The sequence below is a fragment of the Prionailurus viverrinus genome, chromosome B3 (assembly GCF_022837055.1).
Source record: "Prionailurus viverrinus isolate Anna chromosome B3, UM_Priviv_1.0, whole genome shotgun sequence".
Taxonomy (NCBI): domain Eukaryota; kingdom Metazoa; phylum Chordata; class Mammalia; order Carnivora; family Felidae; genus Prionailurus; species Prionailurus viverrinus.
This window is the reverse complement of record NC_062566.1, coordinates 140,951,548-140,966,361: the sequence shown is the minus strand read 5'-3', so window position 1 is coordinate 140,966,361 and position 14,814 is coordinate 140,951,548. Positions and strand designations below refer to the sequence as shown.

Sequence of the window (14,814 nt, the reverse complement as noted above, 5' to 3'; positions counted from 1 at the left end):
CTTCGCTGTTTCTACAAGCTCGTGCAAAGGACACAAACGAGAAGTTCCAGCGTCCCCTCGGTCGGGCTGCTGTGGGCGGGGACCGGGGCAGGGCCTCGTAACGCACTCTTTTTGGCAGCCCTGAAGTCCCGGGAAAGGCTGGCCCTTTGCTAGCTGCCCACGCCCTACGAGGACACTTTGCCTTGGCCGTGTTGTCCCAGCAAACCACTCTGGGAACACCTCACACTGGGCCCCAGGATGAATTCCAGAAAATGGAATTGCAGATCAGAGGGTCGTCCCAGAAGGCTCTGGCCCGAAGGGTCTGCAGAAGTGGCCTTAGGCCAAGCCTTGCCTCCCCTGCAGGGGCACATTCTCCACTTCGGGGAGGCGGCGGGCGGTCCCCTCCCGGACCCGGGGCACAATGAGAGCTGCATGAACCGGGCTCACATTGGGGGTGCTGAGGACCAGGTGAGCAGCCTGAGCAGGCACACTGGGGGAAGGGCAGCGGGAACACAGGGGCCAAAAAAAAAAAGGAAGCGGCAGCCCTGTTCTGTCTCAGCAGGGCTGATTCAGAGCCAGTTCCTCTGTAGAGAGGGCGTGGGGCGGAGGGGTGGACAGCAGGGGATATGGAAAGCCTTCCTCTAGCACTCAGCTCCCAGCACCCTGGGCTCATTCTGATAGAGCCTCTCAAGCCCACCTTGGGCTTAGTCTGGGCCCTACTAAATCGAGTGACTGTAGGCCCTACTACAGCAGTGACTGTAGGCCACACCCCAGCCTGACAAAATGGGAGTGGCCAGGCCCCTGCAGGGCCCGCCTGTCCTTGGGGCACTCTGAATTCTCCTTTTTCTGGGGCCAGGACTGCCAGGGTGCCTGTGGCCCTTGCCATGGGCCCCTCAGAGAGTCCAGGGTAGAAACCAGGTGCCTAACCTCAGCTCCCCCCACCATGCCTCTGCCCTGGCTGGGTCTGGGTCTGGGAACCTCTCAGGGGTAAGAAGGTAAGGGGACTTAGGTGGCCACCTAAGTGGGTTATTGTTCCTTTTCGGCCAGCACTCTGGCCACCAGCTGCCCACGTGGCTCATTATGGCCTTGCTGCTTCTTCCCCTTAACATGGAGACAAGCCAGCCCCATCTATAGCTTGACAACCTCTGTTCCAGGTCACTCTGCTTCACTCTCTTGGTGATGCACCTGCCTGAATCACCCCCTAATTGCTCCACTGGGAGATTTCAACTTTCCACTTCTGGGGGTTCCTCTTCCCCAGCCTCTCAGCTGTAATATGGAGCTGAGGTTGGGTGCCTACTAAGAGCCTAAATTGGGACTTAGTGACTCGGCAGTGGTTTCCTGTGGTCCCAACTTCCCACTTGCCTCTCTGTCTGTGACTGGTTGGCTAGCTTCTCCAGTGCCCCCTCCTCTAGGTAGCCTACCCAGAGTTGCCCATCTGCTCCATCTGAGGCTGCCCCAGCCCTGAGCGGCATCCTTAGCACTGCTCCCCCAAGCCCCAGCTGATTACTCAGGTCAGGTGGACACTTTGCCCAGGGCAGAGTTTGTATATTGGGACTCCCCTACCAAGAACTGGTTCTAAAGAATCCCAGGTAAGTATCATTATATTAAACCTTCTCCACAATCCTGTCAGGGTGGGGACCACTTTATGGAAACTCAGGCTAGGTAATTGCCTGAGGTCACAGCCACTGGGGGATTGGGATTTAAAGCCAGTAAACCTAACTTGAGAGAACCAATGGCAGATTTGAAGAAAGGTGGGAACGAGCAGGAAAAAGACCCTGGAGACAAGGGTCACAGGCACCCTGTCAGGAAGAGAGAAGCTGAAGATGTCCACTGGGGGGGGGGGGGGGGGGAGGGGGAAGGCTGCACCTGGACCAGGTGCCCTGATGTCCCCCTTTCTCTGAGTAGCCCAGGCTCTTACCCCATGGTGCTCAGTGACCCCAAAGCAGCCCCTACCCTTCTCCTGACTGCAACCAACTTCCCCTTTGGGTTCTTCAGGGCTCAGGGACGGGGCACCAGGAGCAAGCAATGCCCATCCTGTCTTTTAAGCACAGGCTCTGAGAATGACCTCTGGCTCCTTGCCTGTCTCTCCCACTTGGCCTACCCCCCCTGCATGCCCGGCGCTGCACCCCACTGGGCAGGCTGAGTTTGTGGATGAAAAGCTGGGGACTCCATTGAAGCTCCCCTCCCCCTCTAGGGCTGGCTGGTTAATGTGCAACCAGGTGTGATTTCTGAGGAACCTGGACCATAAACTCGTTGGGTGATGTCACCCAGCTTCTTGCCCAGACGCTGCCAAACCGGCTCCTTGGGCCCTGGGGAAAATGGAGGGTCCACAGACAAGAGCCAGGTCACTGGGGCAATGTTATTCTTGGTGAGGTGGAGGCTGGCACCGTCCAGGCCTCCCCACCCCTTGCTCCTCTGCTCTGAAACCACACAGGCTCCCAAGCAGCCCCTGGTAGGGAGCCATCCCCTGACATTTGGGTCTAAAGGCCTTGAAGGCCCCCTGCCCTTCCCCCATCGCAGCTGTTGACCACCCATGCTGTCAATCTAGTGCAGCCTGGGCTTGGCCAGCCCTGGGCGGGGGGTGGGGGGGGGTCCCCAAGATGGGTCCCAGGTTAAGTTAGCTCAGGGCCAGGCACTCCAGGACCAGTGAGGGGTTGCTGGACCTCTGACCTGTCTCTTCTGTCACCCATCTTCTGATCTGCCTTTGCTTATCTGCGAAAGGTTAAAACACCCCTCTCAGAGGCTGAGGATTTCTGGAGCCTCAAGCAGCAGTATCACAGGGCCTGACCTTGAGCAAGGCAACCCCAAACCTCTGGACCTCACCTCTCTAGCTTGGACCTTGCTTTTGGGGGGAGAGGGGATAGGACCCTTCCCTCCTCCCACCCAGCAGGTCAGGCCCTTGGTGGCCTGAGGGTGGCGTGGGGGATGGGTTGAGAAGCTGCAGAGGCTGAAGACAAAGAGGAAGCCCTGAGTGCCCCTCACCCCATGTCTGAAAGCCAAGTCTGCCTTCAGGTTTCCAGAAACAGAAACTTGAGCCCATCAGGCTTTTGGGGGTGGGGAGGTGGAAAAGGCAACTGCAGATTATTTCTAAAATGGGAGGAAGGGGCTTCAAGGGGCACAGGGGGCAGGGATTCCAGGCTTAAGGGACACCTGCTGTCTGGGCAGTCCTGCCCATTTGCCTCTTTACCTTGGTTTGTTTTATGTGTCTCAGAAAATGTTGACTGGGAACAGGTCAAAGCACGCCAAGGTGAGCAAGGGAAGAGACAGAAGTCCCGTGCGTGGTAACCGCAGGGACAGCCTAGCGACACTCCACACCCTCTGGTGCGCACACAGGCGGAGGTGAAGGGGCTTGCTCATCCTGTGCCTCTTTGCTCCAGTGCCGGTTCCTCAGAGGTACCAAGTCCCCTGGAGCTCCTTGCTCCGCCTCTGCCCTGCCCCCAGCCCCCGCAGCACCCGCCTCCTCCCGGATGGCGACGTGATTTCATTCACGTGGCTGGTCACTCATGGCCAGCCTTCCAGCAGCAGCGTGATGTTCACCTTGCTGTCCCCCAGAGCTCACGGTGTGGTCCTGGAGGCGTTTTGTTACACACAGAGAAGGGTGTCCCCTCCTTTCTTGCCTTATTCACAAGACGATGCATGGCGCGCATTCACACACAAGCTCCAACTGACTCTTCTTTTTCTCTTTTCGTTTTATTGCATGAAGGAATTGCACGACTACAAGTTAAAAGCAGACCCCAAACGGTTACATGATACAAGCTGTGGGGTTTTTAAACTTGTGGCAAGGGACAGAAGGGAAATTCTACTCGTTGCAAGGAAATCCTCACTTAAGCTTAATCAAAAGCACTTAAAACCCATGAAACTGGGGCGCCTGGCTGGCTCAGTCAGTGGAGCACGCGGCTCTTGATCTCAGGATCGTGAGTTCAAGCCTCAAGTTGGGGGAAGAGATTACTTAAAAAAAAAAAAAAAAAGGAGATGATAATAATAAAAAGAAAACCAAGTGGGTAACTTCAACTAGGGCTCCTTCACCACTCCAGTCTCCATGAGGAACTGGCGTATGTTCTTGCACTGGTCACCCTGCAGCTGAATTACTTCTCCATATTCTGGGTGCTCAATTACATCACCATTGCAGGGGAATTTCTTAAACACCTTATTAGTTCCTTTTTGTTGCAATCATCAATGACCCCTTGGATAGTAGTAAGGGTCTCCCAGCCATTTCTCTGTTGGCTTCATATGTGGACAAGATCTTCAGTGTCTGCAGGATGATCGTCACTCTTACTCACGTCGGCAAAGGGTTTGGAAGAGGGGATGTTCTAGATAGTGGACGTGGGATAGGCTCTCTTTTCCGCCGTGAAGGTGGCCTGCAGAAGGCTCTCATGGGACAAGGCAGATGGATCTTCAAGAGGTGAGGGGGCCGAGGGGGAGGCTGCTGAGTCCTTGCTGGTGGCTCAGTGACTAAGGGTCTAACTCACTTTTATTTATTTATTTAAAAAAAATTTTTTTAAGTTTATTTATTTTTAACAGGGACAGAGAGCGAGCATGAACTGGGGAGGGGCAGAGAGAGAGAGGGAGACACAGACTCCGAAGCAGGCTCCAGGCTCCAAGCTATCAGCACAGAGCCCGATGCGGGGCTCGAACTCACAAACCGTGAGTGAGATCATGACCTGGGCCGAAGTCGGATGCCCAACCAACTGAGCCACCCAGGCGCCCCCTAACTCACTTTTAAAAATAGCTGTGTTAATACTCTACACTGGGGATGTGACTTCCTACCCCTGGCCAGTCCCCAAGTGATGGGCATCGAGTTCATTTGTGTGTTTTCCCCACTGCACATCTCTACCTGCAGGGATGAGACCGTCCTTTCTAAAGGCTGGATTCCTAGAAGTGGGATTGCTGGGTCATGGAGTACAAACGTTTTTAATTTTAATAGATACTGCCAAATTACTTTTCAGAAAGGATGTAGCAGTTCACAGTTGCAGGCCGCGTGTGACCGTCTGTCTCTCCACATTCCAACCCATGGCCGACACTGGCTGGTGTGTCTTTCACATTTTTGCCATCTGGGTGTTTTGGGGGCAGTGGAAGTCCTTGTTTTAATTTGCACGATCCTCATTTCTAGCGACTCGTTTTTTAAATCTCACATATGCTTATTGTTTGTGTTTCCTCCCATCTTTGCTGAGAGTCTCTGGGGGACTACCTTTGGGGGTGGGGTGGGGAGATGAACTTGTCCCCTGTGGAAAGGGCCCAGGGCTGGGGTCTGGAGGCCCTGAGACCGCGCACTCCCCAGCGGCCTCCCAGGGCCACATTGTTCTCTCACCTACCAGGAAAGGCTGGCCCCGGGGGTCTCTGGCTTGGGTCCCCTGGCGCCGGGGGACTTGCCCAAGGTCAAGGCACCACCGGTGCCACCCCACTGGGCCGCAGCCAGATTGCACCTCCCTCGAGTTTAGCTCTGCACCAAGATCGCCCGGGAGATGCCTGCGGGCACCTTGAGGAAGGTCGGCATCTCCGGGCCAGCTCGGATGGGGTGGGGGTGGGGTGGGTGGGTGGAAGGGTTAGTACCTGCTGCGGGAGCCTGGGCCGGTCACTCCTGGACCCTCGTCGAGATCCAGGGACTGGCGGGGCTAGGGAGGGCAGGAGCAGGGCTGCAGATGAGCCCGAGCGTCTTCAAGTGTCCAGTGACTCTTCTGCCTCAGTTTCCCGCCCGGAGGCAGCGCGGGGAGAACTACAGAATATCCAAGGGCCTGAGGCTTCAGCCGCGGGGTCTTGGGCAGGCGCCGGGTCGGATAGGCGGGCTGCGCGGGGTCCCAGCAAAGGGATAACAGGGGTGGGCGGCCGGGTGGGGGGGTTGTCGGGGGCTGCGGGTGGCGGACAAAGCGACGGCACCACCCCGCAGCGCGGACCAATGGAATGAATGGGCTATAAATAGCGGCCAATGGGCGGCCCGCGTCGCGCCCCTTAAGAGCCGCGGGAGCGCGGAGCCACCGCTGTTCGCCTGCGCCGCGCCCAGAGCTGCCGACCGACAGAGCGCCCCTGCCCCGCCCGGCTGCCCGGTGAGTGGGCCCGAGGGCTGGGGGGAGGGGGGGACGGCCGCCTGGGCGCCGGGGTGGGGGCGCTGCGCACGGAAGGAGCTCGTGGGCAGCAAAGTCGTGCACGCCGGGGTCCGCCGGCCGGAGCGCGCGCGCCGGCTGGGCCTGGGGTCCTGGCGGTGCGGGAGTCTCCCCCGCGCGCGCGCTGCGGACCCCTCTGACCTTGGCCGCGCGCCCCAGGGTGACCAGGAGCAGGGGCAGCGAGGCCCTGAATGGTCCGCAGGTCCCTGGGGGGCCGGGTGCCGGGTCCCCGCTGACCCTCGAGTCTCCCCGCAGCCTTCCGCTCGCCGCCGCCATGCCCTTCTCCAATAGCCACAACGCACTGAAGCTGCGCTTCCCGGCCGAGGACGAGTTCCCCGACCTCAGCGGCCACAACAACCACATGGCCAAGGTGCTGACCCCCGAGCTGTACGCGGAGCTGCGCGCCAAGTGCACGCCGAGCGGCTTCACACTGGACGACGTCATCCAGACCGGCGTGGATAACCCGGGTACGCGCACCTCGGTCCCGGGGTCAGGGTACCGGGTCGCCTTATCTGCAAGACACTCCCCTGGGGCTCGGGCCCAGCGCCTCCCCTAGAACCCCTCCCAGGCTAGGGTTCCCGCGGCGCCCCCTTCCCGCGAATAACCTCAGGGTCCTGAGGGGCTCGGTCAGGCCTGGCAGTGACGCCACTGTCCCCATTCCGCGCTCCCCCCAGGTCACCCCTATATCATGACCGTGGGCTGCGTGGCAGGCGATGAGGAATCCTATGACGTGTTCAAGGAGCTCTTTGACCCCATCATCGAGGACCGGCACGGAGGCTACAAGCCCAGCGACGAGCACAAGACCGACCTCAATCCCGACAACCTGCAGGTACGAGGTGGCCCCGAGGTGGCCCCGGGTGGCGGGGCGGGCTGGGGAGGGGTCCCCCAGCGCTCACCGCCGCTCTGCCCCCAGGGCGGCGACGACCTGGATCCTAACTACGTGCTGAGCTCGCGGGTGCGCACGGGTCGCAGCATCCGCGGCTTCTGCCTCCCCCCGCACTGCAGCCGCGGGGAGCGCCGAGCCATCGAGAAGCTCGCTGTGGAAGGTAGGGGTCGCACCTCTGTCCCCGTGCGGCTTGTTAACCAGTCACCCCAGTCACCTGAGCCGCCGCTGCCGCGCTCTTATCTGCGCGCCGGGTCCGGTTTCCCCGGGGGGACGGCGGCCTGGGGCCCTGCGAGGGCCGGCCCGGCCTGGGCTCCCACAAAGCTGGGCGGGCGTGAGCACAGGGGCTCCCGTGTGTCCTTCTGAGCGCGCCCCTCCGCAGCTCTGGCGAGCCTGGACGGCGACCTGGCCGGCAGGTACTACGCGCTCAAGAGCATGACCGAGGCAGAGCAGCAGCAGCTCATCGACGACCACTTCCTCTTCGACAAGCCCGTGTCGCCCCTGCTGCTGGCCTCCGGCATGGCCCGCGACTGGCCCGATGCCCGTGGCATCTGGTGCGTGCCCAACTCCTCTCGCGGGTCCCCCCCCCCCCCCCCCCGCCCTTCCCCTCCTCCCCTTGGCCCTCCCCACACCAAGGCCAGCCTGAGGAGGAAGGAAGAGGGAGGAGCCGTGCTCCTAGGACAGGTTTGGTGCTTCCCAGGCCTCCTCGCAGGTGACCTTGACCACACAGGTGCATCAAGGAACGCCAGCTGGTAGAGGCTGAGGCCTCGTGGGATCTTGGAGGTGGGCATTGGGTCGCTTTGACTGCTCTCCTCCACCCTCCTCTTGGGAGCCGGAGCTTCTGGTTTTCTCACCCCTTTCCCCGCAGGGACTCTGCCAGGTGCTGGGTGACGCAGACACTTCCTAGTGGGAGTGGGAGTGGGGGTGAGGGTGGGGAAGGCTTACAGCTCCTGCCTCCCCTGTGTGCGTAGGGAGGCTTCTGCGCCCAGATACAGCGGTCCTCTTGCCCCTTACCTCCTAGGTGGGGCCCTCGTCCCTCCCCCACACCCAGGCCACGCGGCACATGACTGGCTAGAGGCTAGGGCACAGCTCCGGGCTTTCTGGACTCTCTCTGAGGTGTCCTGGCTTCCCTGCCTACCTCCAGAGTGTGGTCCTGGCAGAAGCCCAAGCTTCTGGGTACAGCCGGATGGAACACCTCAGGGACTTGCAAAGTTCCTGGGGTCTGGGGACCCCCTAGAGCTTTTTTTTTGGATGTGCTCTGAGACCTCCAAGGAGGAGGCTTGACCGTGCCCCTCCCCCAGGCACAATGACAATAAGACCTTCCTGGTGTGGATCAACGAGGAAGACCACCTTCGGGTCATCTCCATGCAGAAGGGGGGCAACATGAAGGAGGTGTTCACTCGCTTCTGCAATGGCCTCACCCAGGTCAGGCCTGACCACCCCCAAACTGGGCTGGCACGAGTGGGGTCTGGGGCCAGGGAGGGTGCAGGGCCAAGCCCCAGAGCTCAGGCCAGGATGTGGGCGTCCCATCAGTCCCCCTGGGAGCCCTGGTCTCCGTTACCTCAGGGTCCTGCCAGGGGACTCCTGGGTCCGAGGGTGTCCCCCACCTGGTGCCTTGGAGGTGCCCCTCAGCCAGGCCAACCCTGTCTCACCTTCTCCACCTCCAGATTGAAACGCTCTTCAAGTCTAAGAACTACGAATTCATGTGGAACCCTCACCTGGGCTACATCCTGACCTGCCCGTCCAATCTGGGCACAGGGCTGCGGGCAGGTGTGCACATCAAGCTGCCCCACCTGGGCAAGCATGAGAAGTTCCCGGAGGTGCTCAAGCGGCTGCGGCTTCAGAAACGAGGCACAGGTGAATGGGGCGGGTGGTCTTCTCCCCCTGGGGCAGCCCCCCACCGCAGTCCTGCTGACCTGGCTGTCTCCCCAGGTGGTGTGGACACAGCTGCCGTGGGTGGGGTCTTCGATGTCTCCAACGCAGACCGCCTGGGCTTCTCGGAGGTGGAGCTGGTACAGATGGTGGTGGACGGCGTGAAGCTGCTCATCGAGATGGAGCAGCGGCTGGAGCAGGGCCAGGCCATCGATGACCTCGTGCCTGCCCAGAAGTGAAACCCTGGCCTGCACCTGCCGCCACCACCACCAGCCCCGCTGCTTCCTAACTTATTGCCCGGGCAGTGCCCACCACGCACCCTGATGTCCGCCGCCTGGCGGCTGAGCCCTTAGCCTCGCTGTAGAGACTTCCGTCGCCCTTGGTAGAGTTTATTTTTGTGATGGCTAAGATGTTGCTGATGCTGGAATAAACTAGGGTTTCGGCCTGCCACGAGTCTCCGAGTAGTGGCTCCCCTTTCCCGAGGCTGTTCTGGGACCCAGGAGCCAGGATCTGAGGGCCTCAATCCTGGATCTACCCTTTCTGCTTCACTTTCCTTAAGAAGGGACAAAGTCAGGAGGCAGTCACTGTGCCATCCTGTCTACTTGGCTCCCCTGCAGCCCTGGGATGGGCTGGCGGGGGAAGGGGCCAGGAGGGGGAGGAGCTCTAGGGTGACAGAGCCCCAGCTGGAGCATCTAAGGGCATTTGGGCCCTGGGAGGTGGAGCCTGGCACTTTTGCTCAACCCCATCCCGCAGTGTGGGAGGAGGTGTGGATGCCGTGAGGGGAGGGTGGGTCTTGCCCCCCTAATCTAGTTCCTTTTCCAGTCAGGCTCTCTGCCACCTCTCCTCCCCACCTACAAGAGCCCCTAAATAATCCCTCTCCTCAGCTTCCCTTCCTCACAGCCTCAGGCAGGGCAGACAGTACCCCCTTCTTGCTGCCCCCAGGCCCAGCCCTTCAGTCCCTTTCAGAAAGCCCTGGGGCCCCTTTGGAGCCCCCTCCTCCTTGCAGTCCCCTCTCCAGGACCCTCAGGTGCTCCGCCCCTTGGCCTCCCATGGCGGGTCCTCAACATAAGGTCCCTGGGCGGGAGGGTGCTTTGGGGTCTCGCTTTCCCAGCCACTCTACAGCTGCCACAGTTCCCGACTGATCTCACACCATCGTGGGCTGGGGCCGTAGAGGTGGAACCTGTGAGCCAGCCAAGGGCAGGGCTTGTCCCCCAGCTCCACAGCTCTGTGGACAGTCTGTGCTGCCACCTGCCGGCCAGGGCCCCCTCTGTCCTGGTCTCCCACCCCCACCCCCATCAGAATCTGGGGTACCCCAACTCCTCACGCTTTGGGTCAGCAGGCCCTAATCCCCACCAAGGTTACCCTGCAACTAGGAAGAGAACAGGGCACGGCCTTTGTGCCCGCTGTGTCCTGGGCTGGGCAGTCTTTCCTGCCCCAGGGGCAGGGGCAGCTGGCCAACCCAGACCCTGGGGCCCAGGACAAGCAGGCTGGGTGGACAGCAGTGGAGTAGAAGCAGCTCCATCTGCCTTAGTGGCCAGGCTTGAGCTGAGGGGCCCACCCAGGCCATGTGCTGGCAGGGGAGGGTTTCCAGGAGCCTGTGCTGGGGGAAGAGGCACAGGCACGGAAGCCAGGTGAGTGAAAGCTGGGGTGGGATGGGCAGAGTAGGGGGCAGGCCTCCTGGGGCACAAGGTTGGCAGGGAGAGGATCTCTGAACCCACCCTTTATTTAGGTCAGGGGCTGGCACTTGGTCCCCTCCTCGGCTGACCGGTGTGGGGCACACATCAGGTAGGGCTCACCTTTTCTCACCTTCAGTGTCCTCCTCTGGTCAGTGGGCACTGGGCCGGGGCAGACAGTACACTGTAGACTGTGGAGTCTGGTAATTTGGGAGAAAGGGCTGTGAGGAGCACAGGAAGAACGTCCTCTGGAAAGGCCTCAGGCTGCGTGTGCCCATGCTGGGGGGCCCTTGTCCAGAAGGCCCTCCTGCTTGCACAGGCTCAGGGATGGGCCACTGTCCCCACTCCACCCTGAGGTGCGTACAGGCACCTGGGGGCCTAGTCAGGCAGGCACATGGCTTCCTGATCGTCTCCACACTGTCTGGACCGTTAAGAGTGGGGCAGTCCCTTAACTATCAGTGGTTCCATAAGACAAGCTGCAACCTCCAATCACCTCTCAACAGGACACCCAGGGAGGCCCCAGGCTTCTTCCAGGCAGTAAAAGCTGCTCCCGGGAGCCCCAAGGGCCCCTACCGTTCTCCCCTGTGCTGCAGCACACAGTGCTGGGCCCTCTCAGGGGGCTGGGCAAGCAGGCGAGCCGCTCCCCACGGCCCTCTGGGAGGAGCCTCGCCACGGGCCCAGAGCTACACGTGCTTCTATGGGCCACTTGTTTTTCTACCTGTAATATTCTCTTTGCTCACTTTTTTTTTTTTTTTAAATTTTTTTTTTTTTTCAACGTTTATTTATTTTGGGGACAGAGAGAGACAGAGCATGAACGGGGAAGGGGCAGAGAGAGAGGGAGACACAGAATCGGAAACAGGCTCCAGGCTCTGAGCCATCAGCCCAGAGCCCGACGCGGGGCTCGAACTCACGGACCGCGAGATCGTGACCTGGCTGAAGTCGGACGCTTAACCGACTGCGCCACCCAGGCGCCCCTCTTTGCTCACTTTTATTCTCATTTATTTTATCCTGCTCTATTGAACACACTTTTTAGCTGAGTCCATTCTTTTTGGGACAAGGCAGGGCTTACTATGCTCTCCCCTCAGTGGGGGTACCTCTGCTTCCCAGTCCATGGGCCAGACTCCCTACAACCTCCTCCCTTTCCTCTGCATTCATAAGACTCTTACACAGGGTGAATTTAACTTTCCTCGAAGTCACAGTCAACATGGGGAGTCTAAGAAACACCCTACCACACAACACAGATGAACGCACTTTTATTCATTCACTGTCTTGGATGGACCACACCCATCAGCAGCACTAGAAGCATCCGTTCCTGCACCTTGGCCATGGCCCAGCTAGGACATGACCCCATGGCAGGGTTTCTCAATGGCACCCACTCTCGTCAGGCAGGATGACTCCGGGCAGGGGCTTCCCCTGAGCGCTGCAGCTCAGCCTCCAACCTCTAGATGCCAGCAGTTGTTATCCACCCACCCTGTAACAACAGAAATTATCGGCAGACGTGGCCAAAAGTCCCCTGAGGGCCAGAATCCACGCCTGTCTCTTTGAATAGGGTTTACACTTTTTTTTCCCTTTTTTTAAAGTAAGCTCGGGGCTTCTGGGTGGCTCAGTCGGTCAAGCGTCCGACTTCAGCTCAGGTCACGATCTCACGGTCCGTGGGTTCGAGCCCCGCGTCGGGCTCTGGGCTGATGGCTCAGAGCCTGGAGCCTGCTTCGGATTCTGTGTCTCCCTCTCTCTGTCCCTCCCCCATTCATGCTCTGTCTCTGTCTCAAAAATAAATAAACGTTAAAAAAAAATTAAAATGGGGCGCCTGGGTGGCTCAGTTGGTTAAGCGTCCGACTTCGGCTCAGGTCATGATCTCACGGTCCGTGAGTTAGAGCCCCGCGTCGGGCTCTGTGCTGACAGCTCGGAGCCTGGAGCCTGCTTCGGATTCTGTGTCTCCCTCTCTCTCTGACCCTCCTCCGTTCATGCTCTGTCTCTCTCTGTCTCAAAAATAAACATTAAAAAAAAAAAAATAAAAAAAAAAATAAAGTAAGCTCTATGCCCAATGTGAGGCTCAAACTCACAACCCCAAGAACAAGAGTCACATGCTCTTCAGACTGAGCCAGCCAGGTGCCCCATGCTCCAACTGCCTCTCTGAGAACCACTGCCCTACAGAAATAATGAAAAAGTACAATCACTCCAGAACAGGGAGGAACTGATGGGTCAGGACTGCCAACAAGAAAGGCTGGTTAAAAATCCAGGCCACCTCCCTCAATGAGGCACCATGCAGGCATCCCAACAGCATGAAGAACTCAGTGAGATGGCAGCATGCTTAAAAAAATGGAAGTAAAAGCAAGTTATAAAACAGCTTGTACTGTGGATCCCGGAGCATGTATGGAAAAATCCCAAAGAACAGTAGTTAACTGTGGGTGGTGGGGTAACAGGTGATTTCCTTCTTTATACTTTGTTTTCCAAATTTTCTACAGTGAACATGTATTACTTATATAAGCTGAAACAAATTCTTTTTTTAAGTGGTGTTTAAAAAGATGCTCTAATGTGTCACAGTTCGTGGGAGCCCACTGAGGCAGGACTTCATTGTCACCACCCCTCATTTAGTCTGTGTGAACGGATCACTGCCCCTCCGCCCGCAGCGTGGGGCAGGGAGGGAACTGGATGCTAGGAGAGGAGGGAAGACTGGCTCAGGGTCACCAGTTTGAGACCACCCGGTTTGAAGTGCTGGGCTCTTTTGACTGCTCTTTAACTTTTCAGAACATCCAGACCTCCAGCATGCAGCCCGAGCTGCTCTTAGCAGTCGCTGCATAGGCGGCAGGTGCCTGGAAGGTGCCTCATCCTGCATTTCTATTTGGAGCTGCCTGATGCCTACAGTAAGGCCTCCCGAAGCACCCTTGGGGCTGCACCCTGCATCCACACAGAGTCTGAACTAATTTCCTTTTCTATAGGTGACAAAAGGAAGCAATTTTTGATTGGCAAGAGTTATCTTTCTGGCTGAGAGGTTTCCATGGAGCAGGGGTGGGGCGGGGGGAGCAATTCAGTTTGGAGCTATGAATTTTACATGTGGATTGGATGACAAAAACCTTGGTTCCTAAGTCTGGCTAGAGCCTTTTTTTTTTTTTTTAATGTTTATTTATTTTTGAGAGAGAGAGAGACAGAGTGAGAGCAGGGAAGGGGCAGACAGAGAGGGAGACAGAATCCGAAGCAGGCTCCAGGCTCTGAGCTGTCAGCCCAGAGCCCGACGTGGGGCTCGAACTCACAAACCGCGAGATCGTGACCTGAGCCGAAATCTGACGCTTAACCAACTGAGGGCGCCCCAAGGCTAGAGACTTTCTGTAGGGATCCGTGCACAGTGTTTGGACTCTTCCCCGCACCCCCCCCCCCCCCCCCCCCCCCCCATCAAACCTGTCTTTGTGGAGCTCGTTCTGCTTTACTGAAGACACAGAGAAGCAAAGACCATGTTCCCAGTTTTAGAAGTCCTGACTTTCATATCCTTCTCCGGGTTGGGGCTTGTAAAATCTAACGCTCAACTTAATTAAACAATGACCCTTAAGACCCAGAAGAGCTAGAAGTATTTGTAGCTCTTCCCACTGCTGATGAATCTGTGTGGAATTTGCCGCTTGTCTCCTAGCAGCCATTTTTCCCTTCCGCTTTGGTAACAAAACCCTGGTTTTGAGGCTGGCATGCGGCCGTCGGGCTAGAAGCACATTCTCAAGATGCCCCGGAGGCAGCTGTAACCAAGGGCATGAAATGCTCCAGCAGCCATCCTGGGATGGGAGACAAGCGCCACCTGAGCCCAGCAAACGGAACGCCCGCATGTGCGTGACCCGGTGTACACACGTGAGGCGGCCAGCACCACTCCTCAGGGGGCAGTGGGGGCTGGGGCTGGGACGCTGCTCTGCCGCTCACGAACCCTACTGCGAAGTGGGGCCTGGCTTGGTGCTTGCTGCCGTGGCAGGGCTTACAGGTCAATTTGTCCAAAACTGTCATTGGAACTAGATCCAGTGGCTCCAGAAACACAGGCTGGCTTTGCCCGCATCCACCCCCCATGCTGATGTGCATGCAGACTGCAGATGGCACATGTGAGACCAGGGACACACAGCAGAGGTGCCAACCCCTCCAGACCTGGTCTAGCCTGGAGCCCCCTGCTGCACGCCTGTTTCCTGGTTTTGGTCCCACCTCCCTGCCTGCCCTAGCCCTCCTTTCCAGAACAACCTCAGTCCCCTCTATCATTCTCCTCGGGCTTCACCCTTTAGGCATGCCCCCTGGCCCCGTCACATACTTGCTTCACTGAGAGTGTCCTCTCTGAGAACACGGA

The 14,814-nt window shown here is 58.5% G+C and overlaps 1 protein-coding gene across 3 annotated transcripts; it reads left to right on the top strand.

Annotated features, from left to right (window-relative positions):
• Positions 1–66: 66 nt before the first annotated feature.
• Positions 67–9,280, top strand: CKB (creatine kinase B). Of its 3 annotated transcripts, XM_047863271.1 has the most exons (8): positions 4,591–6,020; positions 6,333–6,544; positions 6,752–6,906; positions 6,991–7,123; positions 7,343–7,514; positions 8,262–8,385; positions 8,628–8,817; positions 8,893–9,280. In XM_047863271.1, exons 2-8 carry the CDS (start codon positions 6,352–6,354, stop codon positions 9,069–9,071), a joined length of 1,146 nt encoding a protein of 381 aa, XP_047719227.1. In that variant the 5' UTR covers positions 4,591–6,020; positions 6,333–6,351; the 3' UTR covers positions 9,072–9,280. The 3 variants fall into 3 exon arrangements, with proteins under 3 accessions (XP_047719226.1, XP_047719227.1, XP_047719225.1); XM_047863270.1 differs by lacking the exon at positions 4,591–6,020 and adding an exon at positions 67–1,568 and having other exon boundaries at positions 6,752–7,123; XM_047863269.1 differs by having other exon boundaries at positions 6,752–7,123.
• The last annotated feature ends 5,534 nt before the right edge of the window (positions 9,281–14,814 follow it).